The sequence below is a fragment of the Leopardus geoffroyi genome, chromosome C1 (genome assembly GCF_018350155.1).
Source record: "Leopardus geoffroyi isolate Oge1 chromosome C1, O.geoffroyi_Oge1_pat1.0, whole genome shotgun sequence".
Classification (NCBI taxonomy): Eukaryota; Metazoa; Chordata; class Mammalia; order Carnivora; family Felidae; genus Leopardus; species Leopardus geoffroyi.
In genome coordinates this window covers 2,853,093-2,871,602 of record NC_059328.1, presented here as the reverse complement: position 1 = coordinate 2,871,602, position 18,510 = coordinate 2,853,093, and the positions used below count along the sequence as shown (strand labels likewise).

Here is an 18,510-nt window from a genome sequence, read left to right as displayed (position 1 = left end):
CCTCACGCCTCCCCCCGCCCCGAAGAGCAGTATTTCATATCAACCAAGTACGGAGCTGACAGTTCCCTGCGCGGCAGATCAGAAGCCAGAAATTCCAAAACCGGTCCTCTCCACATCGTCAAATAATTCTAAAAATAATGTTCTGTCTAATATTTAATCTCTACGCTTAGAATCATTCCCCTGTGAGTGGATGAAAACCATAAATTCAATCCACCGTAAATCAAATGGGTCTGTTATCACTCCAGTGTTTAGCGAAGTGCCTGATATAAGGAAGACACGTCCTGCATGGGGGTGTCACCTGCAGCCCCCCCCCAGGACCTGAGTAGCCAGCATCCCATCCACCACCCTTAGGGGAGACCGGTGCCCAGGTGCAGGAGTGTCAGCTCAGGCCTCTTCCTGTAGCTCTCGGGGGCCAGGAGGAGGAAGCCGGCCCTGGGCAGTTGAATGTGGCAGCTCCCGCAGAGAAAGGGCACCGGGGCAGGCACCGCAGTCCCCCAAGAGCTCAAGAGGCTTCCTGACCCCTAACTTGTTCCAGGGAGGAGGAGGAGGCTCTGGGGGAAACACAGAAGCAGAGGAAGCACTGAATGCGGTCAGATGGAGCATGACAGGGAAATGAGAGGAAGCTGGTGATAGAGTCACCTCCAGAAGATCCCGAGGCTTGCCTTCATGAGCCGGAGGTCAGTTATCCACACGGCGCGAACACGGCTTTGCTCAGCCAAAGCAGAGGCGTGCTCAGGGAGGCTGGCCGGGCACAGAGAGCCATTGGCAGACGCACGCGGTCCTACCTGGGCCACAACAGGTGGCCCCGCAAAACCACGGTGCATCCACTCCAAAGCCCGCGTCAGACCCTGAAGCCCAGCCTCGCGCGCTGCAGGGTGTGGGGTGTTCAGCGAGCTCCAGGCACTCATTCGTTCATGGATGCTCTTATCCCAATTAAGCCACTCAAAACTTTTGAAGTTCATGAGTCATTTGCTTCAAATATCTTTAAATTAAGGACGGATTCACTTCCCTGGTAGCAAACACCCAGCAAGTTAATTAAAAGGGGCTCAGCATTTAAACCACCATCATTGCTTTAAACAGAAGGAGAGGAGCACGTCTCTCCCACCACAGCGGCTCACGATTCCCTTCCACATCCATCCGGGTATTTAGAAGGTATTTCCCAGCATGACACTTGCTCTGCTGTCCAGGTCAGCTGACCATCAGTGTGAGGGAAGGTGACACCAGCTGGTCCCTTGTGCTTACAGTCCGACACACCTAAAGGACAGCAAAGGCCCCTGGTGACAAGGACAAAGCAACTTGGAAATCATCCCCACAAACGCATGAGTGAATTCCAACGTAAAAATTACCAGGCAGAGCTGCCATGACACCTGAGCCATCTCGTCCTTGAGCTGCTGGCTGTCACAAATACGTGATTGATCCAAATGGACACAGATCTTAAATGACAATGGAGACCTTACTGGGCTTGTTGGCCCCTCCTGGGTGATGCACCTTTGAGAGCTATGAACATGGACACTGGGGAAGCACTGGATATATCTGAGCAGGCTGGAAAATCTCAGGTCCAGGTGGCAGCAGGAAGGTCTAGCAACATCAGGTCCAGGAACTCAGAGTACTAGCTGGATGCCAAGCACCCACAGCCCAGGAGACCCACAGTGGGCAAGTGCAATAACCAAAATCAGGTGGCTTGAATTCCCCACAACTCCCTTGATGAGTTGTAAGATTAAAGCCCAGGAAATGGCTTTGTGTTTTTCTCCCAGGAGACTTGGTGATCCTGGACTCAGAACATGACCGGCAAGAGAGCTGTCTCAGGAAGATGGCACTTCGCTGTGGGGATCCCTCCTCTGTTGACCTCAAGTGAACTTCTGCCCCATCTGACACTCACCCTCTGCCAGCACCATGTGAGGCTGAAGCTGAATGCCTCGGTGAACCTGAGCCAGGTGATTTTCCATCCCAAGCAGTTCCTAGCTAGTGCCATCTATGCCTCTGCAAAGAGCACCAAGGTCAGGGATGAGGATGTGGGACCTCATCTAATGACCTCATCAAATGACCCCAGAATGGAGCAGTAAATGTTGCAGCAAACTGGCGATAGCAAATCGTCACAAGGATAGCAATCATTATTCCCATCACTGTCACCATCATCACCATCACCACCACCATCATCATCATGACCACCATCACCATAAGCATGAGCATCATCAGCATCACCAGCACTACCACTATCATTATTACCACCATCACCATCACCACCATCATAACCAGCACTACCATCATCAGTATCATCATCATCATCATCATCACCACCATCATTATCACTACCACCACCACTGCCACCACCACCATCACCACCATCATCACCACCATCATCACCACCACCATGAGCATCATCACCATGACCATCATCAGCATCATCACCACCACCATCATCACCACCACCATCATCACCACCACCACCACCATCACCACCACCATGACCATCATCACCATGACCATCATCATCACCATCATCACCAATATCACCAACATCACCAACATCACCACCACCATCACCACCACCATAACCATCATCACCATGACCATCATCATCATCATCATCATCATTATCACCACCACCATCATCATCACCATCACCACCACCATCACCACCACCATGACCATCATCACCATGACCATCACCACCATCATCATCACCATCATCACCACCACCATCACCACCATCACCACCACCATCATCATCATCATCACCATCATTACCACCATCATCATTATCATCACCATCATCACCACCACTAGGACCATCATCATCATCACCATCATCACCATCATCACCAACATCACCAACATCACCACCACCACCGTCACCACCACCATGACCATCATCATCATCATCACCACCATCATCATCACCATCATCACCACCACCATCATCATCACCATCATCACCACCATATCATCATTACCACCACCATGACCATCATCATCATCATCACCATCATCATCACCACCATCATCACTACCATGACCAACACCACCATGACCATCATGACCATCATCACCACCACCATCATCACCATCATCACCACCACCATCGTCATCATCACCACCACCATGACCATCATCATCACCATCACCACCAGCATCATCACCAACACCACCATAATCACCACCATCATGACCGTCATCATCACCAGCATCACCACCATCATCATCACCAACATCACCATCACCACCACCATCACCACCACCACCATCGCCACCACCATCATCACCACCACCATGACCATCATCATCATCACCACCATCATCATCACCATCATCACCACCACCACCATCATCATCACCATCATCACCACCATATCATCATTACCACCACCATGACCATCATCATCATCACCATCATCACCATCACCATCATCATCACCACCATCATCACCATCACCACCACCATCACCACCACCATCATCACCATCACCATCATCATCACCACCATCATCACCATCACCACCACCATCACCACCACCACCATCACCACCACCACCATGACCATCATCATCACCATCATCACCACCATCATCATCACCACCATCACCATCACCACCACCATCACCACCACCATCATCACCACCACCATGACCATCATCATCATCATCACCACCATCATCATCACCATCATCACCACCACCACCATCATCATCACCATCATCACCACCACCACCATCATCATCACCATCATCACCACCATCATCACCATCACCATCATCACCATCACCACCACCATCATCATCATTGTCATCACCATCATTACCACCATCATCATCATTATCATCACCATCATCACCACCACTAGGACCATCAACACCATGACCATCATCATCACCATCATCACCATCACCACCATCATTATCACCATCATATAACAGCAACATACATGTAATGAGCAGCTACCATATGCCAAGTACTGACCACCTGGCATATACTATCTCACTTAACCTTTACAACATTGTAAAATGGCTAATTCTATAATTCCCGCTGAGGCACAGAGAAGATAAGCAAGTTGCCCAAGTTCACACAGCTAACTGGAGATGAAGCCAAGAATTTGAAGGCAGACACTCTTACTCCCTATGCTAAACCTAGGAGAGGCTTCCCACTCTCTTCACTTACAGGGTGATCCCTGGGAGAGGGACTGTTTGACGATGCCATTCTATGTAATGTTAGCTCCTGAGGGATTTCAGAGTGCCCCAAATCTCCAGCCATCTGCTGTTCTATGCCCACTGACATCTATAGTCTGGATAGGCAGGCAAATGTAACTTTCCCTTTCTAAACATCTCTCTACAGAAGCAAAAAGAAAAACTCACAACTCCCCCAAACCTGATTCCAAAGACGCCCCTTGGGCCAACGGAACTGACCTGACAAATTCTTCACATCGCTTCCCCAAACCTTAATTCTCCCCATTGCGATACCCTCAGCAGTGAGTGGGCAGAGCTGGGAGTGTCTGAGATGAGAAGATCCCCATGTCCCTGGCAGCCTGTTTGCCCTTGACACTTGCCAGCTTCTCCTTGGAGGTACTCTTGCTGGGTATAGAAACACCTGGAGTGTGGGCAGGGTTCTGAGTTTGTGCTTGGTGTTGACGCACTGAATCTCATGACAATCGTTTGGAAGAGATGTTTCTAAACTTCAATTTTCCTGGTGAAGAAAATGCTGCCAAGAGAGATGAGAACTTCCCCCATGGTCACACAGCTCCATGCAGCAAAGCCCAGATTCACGGGCGATCTGAGGTCTGGACGCACATATCGCTAATTGTGCACGGCACGCACAGTGTCTCGGGCCACAGCTCTGGGACCCCCAAGACCACCCTTGCAGCCTGAATTCTTCCTGAGAAGCGCAAGCAGCTGTCATGCTCCACAAAGAGTCGGGAGCCCAGGCCCATGTCTGGTGCCTGCCAGGACAAGGGGATTCACAGGGTTCCTGCCTGGGCTCTCCGTGCCTGGCCTTGGGCCACTTACACAGGACCAGCTGGGCCATAACACACCCAGTTTGAGGCATCACCTCAGCACTTCCTGTCTTGCCCTGTTTGGCCGGGATGCTGAGGCCGCTGGCACCCCTTCTCAGCATCCTGCATCACTTCCCAGAATTCACATTTCTCTGCACTAAAAGCAAACACACATATTCCCCCTCCCTTGAAATCTGTTTTGCTAAACAAATTAATCTAGCACCAGATTATATTATGAAGAACCATAAATCTTTTCCAAGATAAGCATCTGTCGATTTGGATTAGTAACATCCAGTGTACTGTGAATTAATTTGGTGAGCCTTCTGATGCTGTCCCGAGCATTTAACTTTTAGTGATAACAAATGTAATTTGGAATCAATGGGAACACGTCTTCTCAGCTGTGCCTCTGCGGTAAGTGACGTATGTAGAGGGCATGACAGTAAACGCAGGCAGCACCGCCTTCTGTTATGAGGATGCCTTGTGAATTTACTGAGGTAAAAACAAATGCTTTGTAAACTGCTTTCGGGTGCCCAGCACAGACATGATGAACTGCGGGCTGCATGTCTGTAGTGACTGGGCAAAAGCAGCCCAGGAGATGGCCTGTGACAGTCTGCAGACCTTGTCCCGCAGTGCTCCGAGCCCACAGCCTGCGTCCCCGGGGCCTGGCCCCGGCCCCTGGCTTTGAGACAGAGATGGGTCTCCTGCTTTCATAGATATGTTGCTCTCTAGGAAAGAATTGCTCAGAATAAAACTTGCAGTTCTCTCGACCAGGTGAAGGCAGGAAGTAGGTCATGGAACAAAAGCCACCCACTCCGTGAAAACCTATGCAACTCCCGACCAAGGCCAGAGCTACAGGAAAACCACCGATGCAGCCGACGGACCCCGAGGAGCGATACCCTTTTGCCCCCTGGGTCCTGAGAGTGCCTGCGTGGGGCCTGCGGAGCCCAAGCCCTTAGGATGTGGAGAAGCAAAGAAACGGGGGGCTGGAGGAGGCCCCACGTCACCCTCACCCCTTCGTGCTGACACCCTGCAGTTTGCATCCTGTTTTATGAACCAAAAAGTACCACCGTTGGCCCAGGAGGTGTGTGGGCAGATCTGACCTGTGAACACCCTGGTCCCAGTGGGCGTGGGGCCGTGGCCCCCACAGAGGCAGAGGAAGCTGGAGGCAGGTAGGAACACAGGGTCCCGGACTCTGCACTCTCCCTCAGCGGGCCAGGAAGCTGAGTGCATGCCTGACCCTGTGGACAAGCTGTGGCCTGGGAGGTTCTCAAGGGCTACGCCTTTAGAAGCAACTAGAAGAGGAGGCACAGGAGGAGAACGAAAAACAAAACCACGCTGCAGTAGATACTTGAAGGCCAAGAAATGGTAACCGTCCATATGCACCGAGGGTAAACGGAGGCAGGAGAACCAGAGCCGTGCCTCCTGACCCCCATCCCCCAGACACCTGCTAAGCCGTCTCCAGGGAAAAGATGCTCCCCAACCCGAATCAGTGTGCAGGACCTCAGCGGATACCGCAGGAAGACCTTCCTTACACCTGACCTCAATCTCTTCTGCTGTTTAAAGTGATCCCTAACTCCGGGCCAGTCTCGCAGCCACCCCTCCACAGGGCTGCACCCTTGAGGGTTTTTGAAGACTCCAAACATCCCCGATTCCATCAGCAAGTGTGCTCGCATCTCACCCCCAGGCTGGCCCGGAAGTCAGGTCCTCTGCCATTGGGGAAGATGTGGCTCTGTGCCTGGCAGGGTTTGGATGCCCTTAACACAGGCAAGGAAGGCACAACATCCCCTTCGGGGCCACCACTAAGGAGAGACCCTCTACAGTCCCCCTTCGACCAGCCGGAACAGCTTGGCTACAGGACAACCCCTGTTTGCAGGACACACAAGTCCCCGGACACGCATGCCCCCTCTGTCCCCAAGGCTGCCACCTGATTGTCAACGCTGCCATTGTTTTCGGTTCTGTCGCTCAGAGATGGGGAGTCCCGCCAAGTCGTGTCACCCAGGCCGAGTTGGGCATCCCTCGGAAGCCACACCCCCGGGGTGCCCTCCTCCCTACCCACCCCGGACCGAGCCCCAACCAGAAAAGAGGTGGCTGTACCTGAGGTCTCCCCCAGAATTCGTGGGGGCTTGACGTCTTCGCCATTGTCTTTGCTGGGACTGGTGGAAGGCTCCGTTGTGCTAGCCCCAACCGGAATCCTATTCCTCGGGCCCAGGGGCTCGGTGGCCCCCTTAGTCTGCAGCGTCATGGAGGTGGCCGTGGTGGCCGTGGCGGCGGTGGTGGCGATGGCCACGGTCGTCTTCCGTGTCTGTGAGATGGAAGCCGTGGTGGGGCCGTAAAGGCCTGGAAATGTATTGGACTCCGGGGCCTCCTCCTCCCCCGTGGGTCCCCAGGCGATGAACTCTGTCTCGGTGGTGGGCCTGCTGCCCCGGAAGTCAAAGCCGTTGAAGCCGGCCCCCTGCACGTGCCTTTTCCCCCTCCGCAGGAGGGCCTGCTGGTCCGTTCCGGCCGCGCCACCCGACGTGGGCGACGGGGCCGCGGCGGAGGAGGAGCCGAGGGAAGGGCTGGATCCGGCCGCGGCCGGGGGCTTGGCGAGCCCGCCTCTGGGCACCAGGGCGGCCACCTGGTCCCTGGGTCTGTGCGCCCGTTTGGCGCGCGGGCTGGGCATCTGGCCGTGGCTGCGCTCCACGCGGGCCGGGCGCGGGCTCCACACGGGCACGGGGATGCGCGCTGCCTGTCCACTCTTCAAACTCCACAGCCGGGGCGGCCGCTGCGGTGGCCGGGGCAGCAGCCGGAAGTCGGGGCCCGGGCCCAGGGACTCACACGAGGGCAGATCCATGGCGAGCTGAAACATGGCTATAAGTATCCAAGCATGGCTTCCTACGGAGCAGCCCGGCCAGCGGATGCACATGGAACTGCATGGAAAAGAGAGAGCAGTGTCAGCTGGAGGCTCGGGGCTCTGCCGGCCGTCCCTCCGCCCCCACCGCGACGGGGAAAGAGCGCTGACCCTAACCGCAAGAGGGAAACCGAAACGCTCCGTCCGGGGACTCCGCGGCCCTGCTCAAGGGCCATCTCTCGAGCGGCATCTTAGAGGCTCGGCCGCCACGCACCTGCTCCCGGGACTCGGCTGCCCCGCCTGCACTGCACCTGTCTACCCGGGAGCGTGCAGGCCACGCGGCCGGCCGGCCGCGACCGCGTAAAGAAAGCGAGGCTCAAAACCCCCAGCTCAGCTGGCAAGATGACCTCAAAGACCAGATTAAAACGGAGACACGGAGGGGAGTGAGGTAGGAGAACGGCAGCGCTGGGGGCTCGGTCTGCCCCTTGGGTCACGCAAGTTACAGGCCCGGGGCAGGCGTCTCTGAGGACACATCCTGCCCCTCCTGAGGCCTGGGGACAGGGGCGCTCGTGGTGGGGATGAGCCAGGGGGGCTCACGGGACTTCACAGGGGGCACGGAGGCCCAGCATCTACTGAGCCCCTACCCGGCATCGTGGTCTGCGACCCCGCCCCGCCCTCCCCCATCGCAGGCAAATATGCGTGTCTTAAAGCAGCCTGTGGCCTCGGAGGCTGTACGCTGGGAAAACTTATTTCTGGATTCGGTTCAGAAAAAAATGAGATCTGCTGTGGATAAGCTGGAAGTTTATCGATGCACCAACTCGGCCCAAGTGCCATTCTGGTGACATCTCGGCTTCCCTTATTTATCTTCAGCACAGGAACCCTTTGAAACCCCAGTGCCCACCCCCTGAGCGCCAGGAAGGCTGTGGGAAGGGCACACCCCACGCCACCGGGGACGGCGGACGGGGCTGCGGGGACGGTGAAGCCAGGTGGGGGCACGGGCGTCAGGTGAGCACCCAGAGCACAGCAGACAGGCACGCGGAGGGTCTGGGGGCCCCGGGCCCATGCCCCTTCCCCCACCGGCTCAGACAATTGAGGGCCGGGCACAGGCGCCATTCAAAGTGAGTACTTGTCGCCAGCCTCACGTGCGAACCCTGACACGGATCCAGAAGTTGAGTGACCGCTGTGGGCGGGGGCGGCGAGGGCGTCCGGTGCGCTAAGCCGCCAGCAGGAAAAGCTGCTCGAGACCGGCCCCGTAGAAGAAACAGCTCATGGTTTTTCTCCATGAGGGTTTGCGTGACTTTAAAAGGGAATAAATGAGTGAGTGAGCAGGAGGCCGCATGTGAGTGAGTCACGTGTGCATGTGAGTGTGCACGGAGTGTGCCTCAGGACGCCATATCGGTGTGTGTGAGGGCTGACGTGGGGCCCGGATGTACCTGGGGGTGTGAGTGTGTCAGCAGGTGTGCACGAGTGTGAGTCTATGGGGGTGTCTGTGTACCCATCTGTCACATATGTGTGTGTGTGTGCACGTGTGCGGCCAGTGTGGGGTCCGCACATGTCGGCGGGCGTGTGGGCCTGTGTCTGTGTGAGCTCCCCCTGCCAACCCGCCCCGCTCTGCACTCACCCCACGTGCCTGGGGCCGCCTCCTCTCTCGTGTGCACTCAGGCACGTGCAGCTCCCTGCCTGTCATCAGGACGTTGAAAGGAACTTGTATTAATGAGCGCTAATTACCAAAGAGGACTAATCCCCAAATAAAAAGGCCCCAGTATTTTAATCAGAATGAAGGTGCTTTGCTGCAGAAATTAGAGTTTGCTCATTATGCTAATGCCTCCGCACCGAGTTTCTGCCCGCGTGCAATTTCTCTGCACAGCCAGCCAAGCTCCGTGCAGGGACCAGGGCCACTGTCACTGTGCACGGAAATTTAGGTCAGTGTGAGACACCCCCACGCACAGAGTAACACAGCTCCTCTGTGGCCACAGGTGACTCAGTGAGGATCGATGCCTCAGACCCCCTGATTCTCCCGCCACTCTGCACATCTGGATGGGAGTCCAGCCCCCAGGGACATGGGGCCCTTCATCAAGCAAGAGTGGCGCCTCGGCCCGGAGGGCCTCACCAGGCACCACCAGGCCCTTCCAGCCCTCACAGCCCCCACCAGGTCCCAGCAGCCCCTTCCAGCCATCACCAAGTAAGGCCAGGCCCCTCCAGCCCTCACCAGGTGACATCAGTCCCCTCAGGTCCCACCAGGCAATGCCAGGTACCATCAGACCTCCACAGGCCTCAGCAGGCCTCAGCAGACACACCCAGGCCTCACCAGGCCCCGGCAGGCACCATCGGGCCCCTGCAAGCAGGCGCAGTAAAGAGCAGCCACGGAAGAAGCCACGAGCCGTCAGGACCCGGAGAAACGCCGCCCCAGGAAATTAAGACCACAGCACCCAAGCCCGTGCCTGCTGGCCTGCCCCAGCATCACTTCACACACGGGATATTTCTGTCATTTTTCACCAATCATGAGCTGTAATTGGTTACCATAGAAACCCCCTCATTTCCACGCCACCCAGCTGTTATGCAGAGAAACCCAGCGAAGGCAACGGCAGGGAACTCGCTTTGTTTCTCCTCTTCGAGTCCAGGTTCTTCCCTCTGGAAGCAGTGGATTTGTCCAGAGAGGGGACATTAGGAGGGCAGGTGGATGAGTCGGGACACACAGACGCTCCTCTTCACACCGGCAGCCGGGAGACACCGGGCCAGGGTCGGGGACAGACAGAGCCCCTCCCACAGGGAGGTCAGGGGCAGATTCTGTGGCCTGCAGGGACCCGAGGTCTCCCTACAGGGGTCGAAGGTCCCAGGGCCTCTGCTCTGTCACTGGAGCCGGCCGGCCCACATGTGCCGTCCGGACCTCCACGGTCCTGAGCCACACGCGGGGTACTTCCTGGGACGCTGCTGCTGTGCCCCGGCGTCAGGGGGTCCCGCCACACGAGGTGCAGCACGGGACCCCTCTCCATCCTTCCAGCGGGCCTGGACCCAGGAGCGCTCTGCCCTCCGACGCTGTCTGGCACAGGGCTGCGAGGCCCCAGGCGGAGGGCTGTCGGCCACTATCCACAGCGGCGGAGTGCCCCTCCCACGTGCAGGAGGGAGGCCTGTGGCTGCCACCACCACAGAGCCGCCACGGGAAACACCAAGGAGGCCAGGCCACAGTGCAGACCTCCAGGGCATCCGCAGGCCCCTTGGGAACATGCCCCCCGCTCTGCATCCACGGGGGCGGCTACCGGTGCCACGACAGGTCCAGGCCTCCTGCCACGGAAGGGTGTGGGAGACGGGCGCTCTTGCACGCGGTTGGGAGGTGCCGCAAAGCCTCAGTTACCCGCCGACCCTGCACCTTCCCCTCTTGGGGATAAACACAAGTGCACACAAACACGTGCACACGCGCGTTCAGGGCAGCGCCATTCACCATAGCGGGAAGCAGAAACGACCCGAGTGTCCACCAGGTGTGTGGACAGTGTGACACCCTCCCCCCTCCGCCCCGGGGGACGCTCTTCGGCCTGAAAAAGGAAAGCAGGCAGATACACGCTGCAGTGTGGACGGAGCCCGCCCAGGTCACGGGGGGAAGAAGCAGCTGGTCATGTCAGACACCACGTCGTTCGCTTCTACTCCTACCCAATGCCCAGAATCGGTGAATCCAGAGACAGAGAGTAGATTCCTGGTCGCCAGGGGCAGGGGGTGGGGGGCGGTGACTGCTAATGGTTGTAGGGTTTCTCTTAGGGGTGATAAGAATGTTCTGGAAGGAATAGTGCTGATGGCTGCACAGCCTTGTGAATACGTGAAAACCACTGAGTTTGGGGCATGTAAATCACGTGGCTGCGTCCAAGGGTGGAGGGACCAGCCTGGGGTGGGCATGGCGTCCCACTCTGCCCTCGGGCCCTGCCCGCTGAGGGGGGGAGGGGTGGCGGCTGGTGGGGGCAGGGTCCGGATGGGGGAGCTGCCGGCACGGTGCACAGTGTGCATTGGAGACCTTTCAGGCTTGTGCACGGTCCTCGCGGGGTCCTGGGCTCCTCTGAGCGCCCAGCTGCCCGGCCCCTCTGAGCCCCACGGCCCACGCAGGGCCTCACCCCAGCCCCAACTCTGAAGGGCGAGCTCCCCCACCTCCGGCCGGGGCGGCGTCCCCATCAGAGCCATGGCGCCATCCACCTTTATTTTCTGGTTTGTAGCTTTTCTTGCTTTTCCCCTTTTTACATTTTTATTGAAATCTTTTTTTCCTTAAGAACAGGTTCATACTGGGGCGCCTGGGTGGCGCAGTCGGTTAAGCGTCCGACTTCAGCCAGGTCACGATCTCGCGGTCCGTGAGTTTGAGCCCCGCGTCGGGCTCTGGGCTGACGGCTCAGAGCCTGGAGCCTGCCTCCGATTCTGTGTCTCCCTCTCTCTCTGCCCCTCCCCTGTTCATGCTCTGTCTCTCTCTGTCTCAAAAATAAATAAACGTTAAAAAAAATTAAAAAAAAAAAAAAAAGAACAGGTTCATACGATTCAAGGGCTCGAGATTGAATTCGCTGCCTTCTGTGTGTTTTCTTCACAGAAGAAACCACTGTCGATTAAGGGAGACAAAGACTTGTCTTGTGGTTAAGGTCACACTTGTCCCCAGGGGGCTGGCGGGAACTGCCTCTGACAGTCAACAGCCCCGGGGCGCTGAGACTCCGGGTTGGGCTGAAGGCTCATGCAGGGGCCCAGGGACCACATGGCCCACGGGCTGCCTGGGAATCTCGCTACAGTCACTGACAAGTCCCCCCTCCCCCCGACGACAATCCCAGCACTACATTACCAAGGGTCGCCCCTGCCCCCAGAGTGTCCACTCAAGGGCTTGTCATCAGCTGGTCTGGGGCGCCAGCCACAGTCAGTGATTCTGTCTGATGGAGAGGTTGGTTCCCAGATGTTTGGGACGGTGACTTCCTTAGCTGGGTCCCCTTCCGTTTCCTCCGGCTATGAAACGGGTGAGTTTTGAAGAGTTTACAAGAAGCGGGTGTCCCCCAACAGTGTGTGCTGTGCTTAGTGACCTGCTTCCCAAAATTAGCCCATGGAAAGGGGAGGGAAGTCACTTTTCAGTGGAGACACCTGGCACCCAGAGCCGTGGCCAGTGTCAAGGTCATCTGCACAGTGGCGAGTCATGCTGACAGCAGGCACTCCTGATGTGACGTGGTGGGGAGGGCACTGCCCCTCCTCCCACCCGACCACGAGAAAACCACCACACGAATCCCGATGAGGGACATCCGGCAGGATACCTGGCCCGTCCTCCTCCATGCAGTCAAGGTCATCAAACACCGGGGAAGTCTGAAAAACCGTCACCGCCAAGAGGAGCCCAAGGAGACCTGACCACCTATGTGCCGGGCGCTGCCCTGAGTGGGATCCTGGAGGAGAAAGAGGAAGTCGGCAAAAAGCTAGGGAAGTCCGGATAAAGTGCAGGCTTCTCGGACGGTACGGTGAGGACACGTGCCCCGTGGCGACGTGACAGTGAGGCGGAGGGGAGTCTGGGAGCAGAGAACACAGAGCCTCTATCCGCTTTGTTCCTTAGTTTCTGAAAATCCGCAAACGCAAACCACCAACAAAGCAGGGCAGGACCAGGACAGGTCTGGATGTGGGGGTCACGCCGGGGGTGAAGGGGCCTCGGCAGGGGCTCCCCGGGTGAAGGGACGTCCACCTGGGGGTGGGGGTGGGGTCTCAGGGTGGGAGCACCCACAAAGGAGCATGGCCTTCCTCTGATCACGCTGTTCTGGAGGACGTGAGCTCCGCCAGGCAGGGAAACGTGGCTTTGGTGGGGGGCGAGACCCTGGGGCCCAGTGTGGATTAGGTTTCTCGACCCCTGTGGCTCCAAGTTCTCTGGCACGACGGCCCCGCACAGAGGGGGCCAGCAGGCTGCCCCTCTTTCCCCTTTGCACTTGTGCCCCCAACGGCCAACAGGTGCAGTGCCTCCCGCCAGACTCCGGGGGCAGAGACCCACCCTCCCGCACCCCCACTCGGGGCAGGACACCCCCGCCTCAGCTCCGGAAGAGAGCTCGCACTCTCTTCTGGAAGGCAGTCGCTGGCTCAGTTTTCCTAATGAAAGAAAAGGGGAGCCGTGACTCACTTGAATGGCTTCCCCACCCGATGTCATTACGGTCCTGTCAGAGCCACCCCTCGCTCACTCTACCCCGTGACTTGCTATGATTAAGAGCGTCCCTCTCTTTCAGGAAAGGTGTGCTGGGGCGCCTACAAGGCTTTCGTCCCCAGTGGCCCCAAGGATGTCAGGCACACCTGTGATATTTGATTCACGGGAAGGAGCAGTGTAGGAACCATTCATTCGCTTGGGATAGAAACCTTGGGAACGACACCAAGGGTCTGGCTACTGGCCCACCCCAGAGCAGGGGCGCCAGCTGCGTGATTCTGGGGCCCCTGAGCGCCCTCCCCCCACTGGAGTGGGTCCGCTCCTCAGTCAGACTCCTGGGTCCCACCCTGGGTGGGCCAGGGCTGGTGCGTCCATCCTGCCCACTCAGCAGGGGGCGGGGGCAGGGGGCAGCACTCAGCACGCGCACGAGGCCAACAAGAGCCCCACACAGCAAGCTGGCATCACACCTGGACCCCGAGTCCAGGACTCGGGGACTTAGGGTCCCAACAATCCCAGACCCGTGGGACCGGGGACACCCTAAGAAAAGTAAAGCAAACGAAACCTCCATGACCCACAGCCATGGCGGCTCTAGTCCCTCGACCATCCGCATGGTGGCTCCTCCCCCGGGGTGGGGGTCCTCGGGGGGCACTGGTCCCCGGCAGGTGCTACTCCACACTCCTGCCAGCCTTGTACAGCAGCCGAGGCCCCGCGGTTCCCGGACATTGCTTCACAGGCTCCCGCAGGTGATTACCGGGCACCTCACTGCTGCCTTGTGGCCCATGAGGCACATTCACACACATATCAGCCATTCTCCCCTGGGGGTGATTTTACCCCCGGGGGACAGTCAGCAATGTCCACAGACACTTTTGGTTGTCACCACTCAGGGGTGCGACTGGCATTTAGTGAGAGCCCCGAGATATGGAGAGTCTCCGGCAGTGCCCAGGACGGCCCCCACAAAGACGTAGCAGCCCCAGTGTCCGCAGGACTGGGGCTGAGAACCCCCCCGCCCATGTTCTCTTTGCTCTTTCGAGGGCCTGGTGAGGGGGGAATGACCATCGTTATCCCCCGGAGAAAGAGGCTCAGAGATGACCCACCCACTCCTGCTCCAGAAGGAGCACTGGACGCTGGGGACACAGGGAACTCGGGCCCCGCTGCCTGGCTTCTATCCCCGTGCCACAATATGCTGGCTGTGTGAGCATGGGCAATCCACACAACCTCTCTGTGCCTCTGTTGCCCCACGCCACGGGGTGTCACAGGGCTCTGTGGGGACTACTGGATGCCTGGCTCCTTGTGGGCACCCACCAGCACCAGCCATGACCCCCCCCCCCACCCCCCTCGAGGCTGTCAGTGGTCCTGAGGAGGCTCCTGCTCTCTCTGGGAGCTCTGGAGCAGGGCGTCGGCAGGATTCGGAGGCACGGGGGATGTTCTCGACAGCCTTCACAGGTGCCTGGAGGAGACTGAAGGATAGCAACGTGCTGGCGTTCTGGTTGCCTGGGCAACGTGCCCGCAAGCATTCTGGAGGAGTGAGGTGGTGACAAGCGGTGGGTGGGTAGCACCGTGGGTGGGAATGTTCTCTCCCCAGGAGCGGGGAGCAGGGCTTCTGCGAGACTGACACAGCCCTGCTGCTGCGGCCGGGTCTCTGGTCCCCGCTAGGACCAGCCCTCCAGGACCAGCAGGTCCCCTCGGCTCAGCTACGGTCCCTCCTACCCCGTTTCTGTGCCCTCTCTGGGCAGTGCCCAGGATGTGGCCAGCAGCTGCCCCAGCGGCCGGGCAGCCTCCCCAGGTCTGCCAGCCCACCTTGGCAGGTACCCTGGGCCACACCTCCCATGCTTCCTCTGCAGGTGGGGGCAGAGGTCCAGATGGGCCCCCAGCCCAGGGTCAAGTCATGTCCCTCCGGGCGAAAGCACAGACTCAGCAAAGCCAGACGGTTTATAAGAGCTGGACAGGAACCTTGCTGCCTGGTGATCCGCCCCCAACACCAAAGTCAAGGCAGAACGAGGAGGCCCAGGAGAGCCCTGCAAACTGCCAGAATGTGTTCTCCGCCTGGGCCTCCCATGAGAATCACCTGCTGGGGGGGGGGGGGGGGTAGGGTGGTGCTCACAAAATGCTGGGACCCAGGCCCCACTGTGCACCCACTAACCATCATCTTCGGGGGAGAAGTCCAGCATCACTAACGTTTCCAGAAGCTCCCCTGGGGGTCGTACAGGGTTGGGAGCAGAGGAGCACAGTCCACTCCTCGCTCAGACCACGTCGGTCCTACTTTACGTCCACTTTTATCAAGAGATCAAGGATAGGACAGTAGGGAGGAAGGGACACCGCGGGCACACGGTGCTGGGTGCCGGGTGACCCCTCAGAACAGGGCCCTGGGCACAGCACAGGCACACGGTGGCCCCCGGCCTGCGTGCTGCCTCTCCAGGCTGCCCCCTGCCAGGATGTCCGGCCAGGCAGATGTTCACGGGCAATTTCTCACGCAGTCACGGGAAAAGACCAGAGCCAGCGCACTAACACGCGTTTTCGGAAATCCAGCCCAGAGAGGAGGGGGCAGGGAGAGTGCACCGATCCGTAACCCACGCGGGCTGCGCGATGGCCCCAGGCCCGGCCCTGGGCTCAGCACCTTCCACGACCGCCACATGCCGCTCGCTCGGTGGCCTTCGGAGAAGGAACACTGCTACTCTCCTCTCGCACAAGAGAGAGAAGCCAGAAATAGCAGCGGCGTGTTCTCTGGGAAGAAGTCTCTCGATACAACTGCGAGCCTGGGGGAGGCGCGCGTTCAGCCCAGCAGAAGGGGTGCCAGGAGCACGCAGTTGTCCGGGCCCCTCTCATGCTGGGAAGCAGGCCCCCCGAGCCCCCCCACGTGCGGCTCCCGGCGACACACCGCTCATCGCCGACCGTCCTGACCCAGAGGAGTGGACGCCCGGGAACAAAGGCCCGGCTTCCAGAGCACCCGCGGAAGGCCCCCACCTTCTGGCTGGGATGCCATCGTCACGCTGGCGTGCGCGAAAGTCGTTGCGCGTTTAGGGCTCAGTGTGTACCACCCGACAAAAGCAGGCCCTCCATGGGCTCCACAGAGACGGGAAGCAGGTGTTGATGGGGGTGTGGAGGGCATGGCGGGGGGGGGGGGGGGAAAGGTGGCCGGGCCACCGGGGCGGAAAGCCCAGCTCCACTGGTACCTCACCCACCGGGTGACAGGGACCTGCCTGGGCACCATCTCCCAAGGGGGTCATGCGCCCGCCACGTGCAAGGGGATGCGACGATAACCAGATGCCAGCAGAGCTCTCAGCAAAGGGCCTGGGGCTGCCTAAGGCTGGGACCCCTGCTCTCGCCGCTGGCTCCAGAACTCCCAGGACCAGCCCTTAGGAAAAACTGGGGTGAAGCTGGAGACCTTCCCAGGACACCCGTTCCAAGGGACTCGGCATGGCAGGGCACCCCGGGTCCCTGCACCTCAGGGAAAACTGAGGGGGGGGGGATGAGATCAGTGTGTAGGAGCTGAGTGGGTGCTCTGAAGGAGGCGAAACCACAGAGAAGCAGAGAGGCTCAGAGCCTTGCGTGAGGCACGGGCGCTGGGCCAGGAGCACCACGCAGAAGGACAGACAACCGTCCATCAGGCAGCTGACTGGAGCTGGGGGAAGGGCAGATGACCTTGAAGGTCCTTCTGAGTCTGTGATGTGCAGATTTCAGCACGAGGGTCCACCTTCCACGGTCAAAGGCAGACCCAGCCCAGCTGGGGGAGCCCCGAAGTCCTCAGCCTTTTCCACAGCCTGCGGCAAGCACATCACCGTCCTCAGCCCTTTATACCTGAGTGTAAATGAGGCTGAGAGAAACGGGGCCCTTGCAGGGGGTCAAGGGACTCATTCAGCAGCCTGCACGGGACACAGGTCCTGTGGTGGGGAGGGGGCTGCCACGACTCCTCCGTGGCCCATGTGACAACCCACCTTCAGTCCACGGATGGGGAAAAAGGCAGTGGTACCTTGGAAACAAGCTGGACTTGCCAGGAGTGCATGAATCATCTATGCAAATCCTACAATGTAGGTCACGGCTCTTCTCATCTCCAGCCACAGAAAGTCCCCGTGTCCCCATCAGGAGAGGATGTGACGAGGAGAGAAGCCCTTCTACCCCCCATCCCAGCACCCCACCCGAGCACCACCTGCCGACCCGGGAGGACACCGGACACAAGTCCCTATGGGCTGTGGGTGAGCCCACAGACACAGACGTGCTGCCCTGGGGAAGTGCCCCTGGGCGTGAGGCCCCCCCCTGGGCGCTGGCAGTGGCCCCAGGACAGGTCTCCTGGGCCAGTTCCCATTTACCCCCCTCCATACCCTCTGAGACGCAGCCCCTGTCCAGGCACCGATGAGGACGGTTCACCTCCTAGCGCAGGGCACCTTGGGACTCACTTCACAGCTGCCCGCCCTGGGGCTGGGCGCAGAGGGACTGAGTGATTGGGGTGTAGGACAAGCCTCGAGCCAGAGTCACACGAGCTGGAGGAAGCTCCCCCTACCCAGACATCCCTGCGCTACCCACGATCAGAGTTTTCCCAGCCTCTGAACACAAGCAGTGACGGGGGGCTCACTACCTCTAGAG

The 18,510-nt window shown here is 58.7% G+C and overlaps 1 protein-coding gene across 2 annotated transcripts in view; it reads right to left on the bottom strand.

The window, feature by feature from the left end:
* Positions 1 to 18,510, bottom strand: part of AJAP1 (adherens junctions associated protein 1) — a 122,078-nt gene that overhangs the window by 57,863 nt on the left and 45,705 nt on the right. For both annotated transcript variants that reach the window (XM_045475422.1, XM_045475423.1), the window contains exon 2: positions 7,079 to 7,893. In XM_045475422.1, coding sequence (XP_045331378.1) covers positions 7,079 to 7,893 — 815 coding nt within the window. The remainder of the gene's footprint in view (positions 1 to 7,078; positions 7,894 to 18,510) is intronic.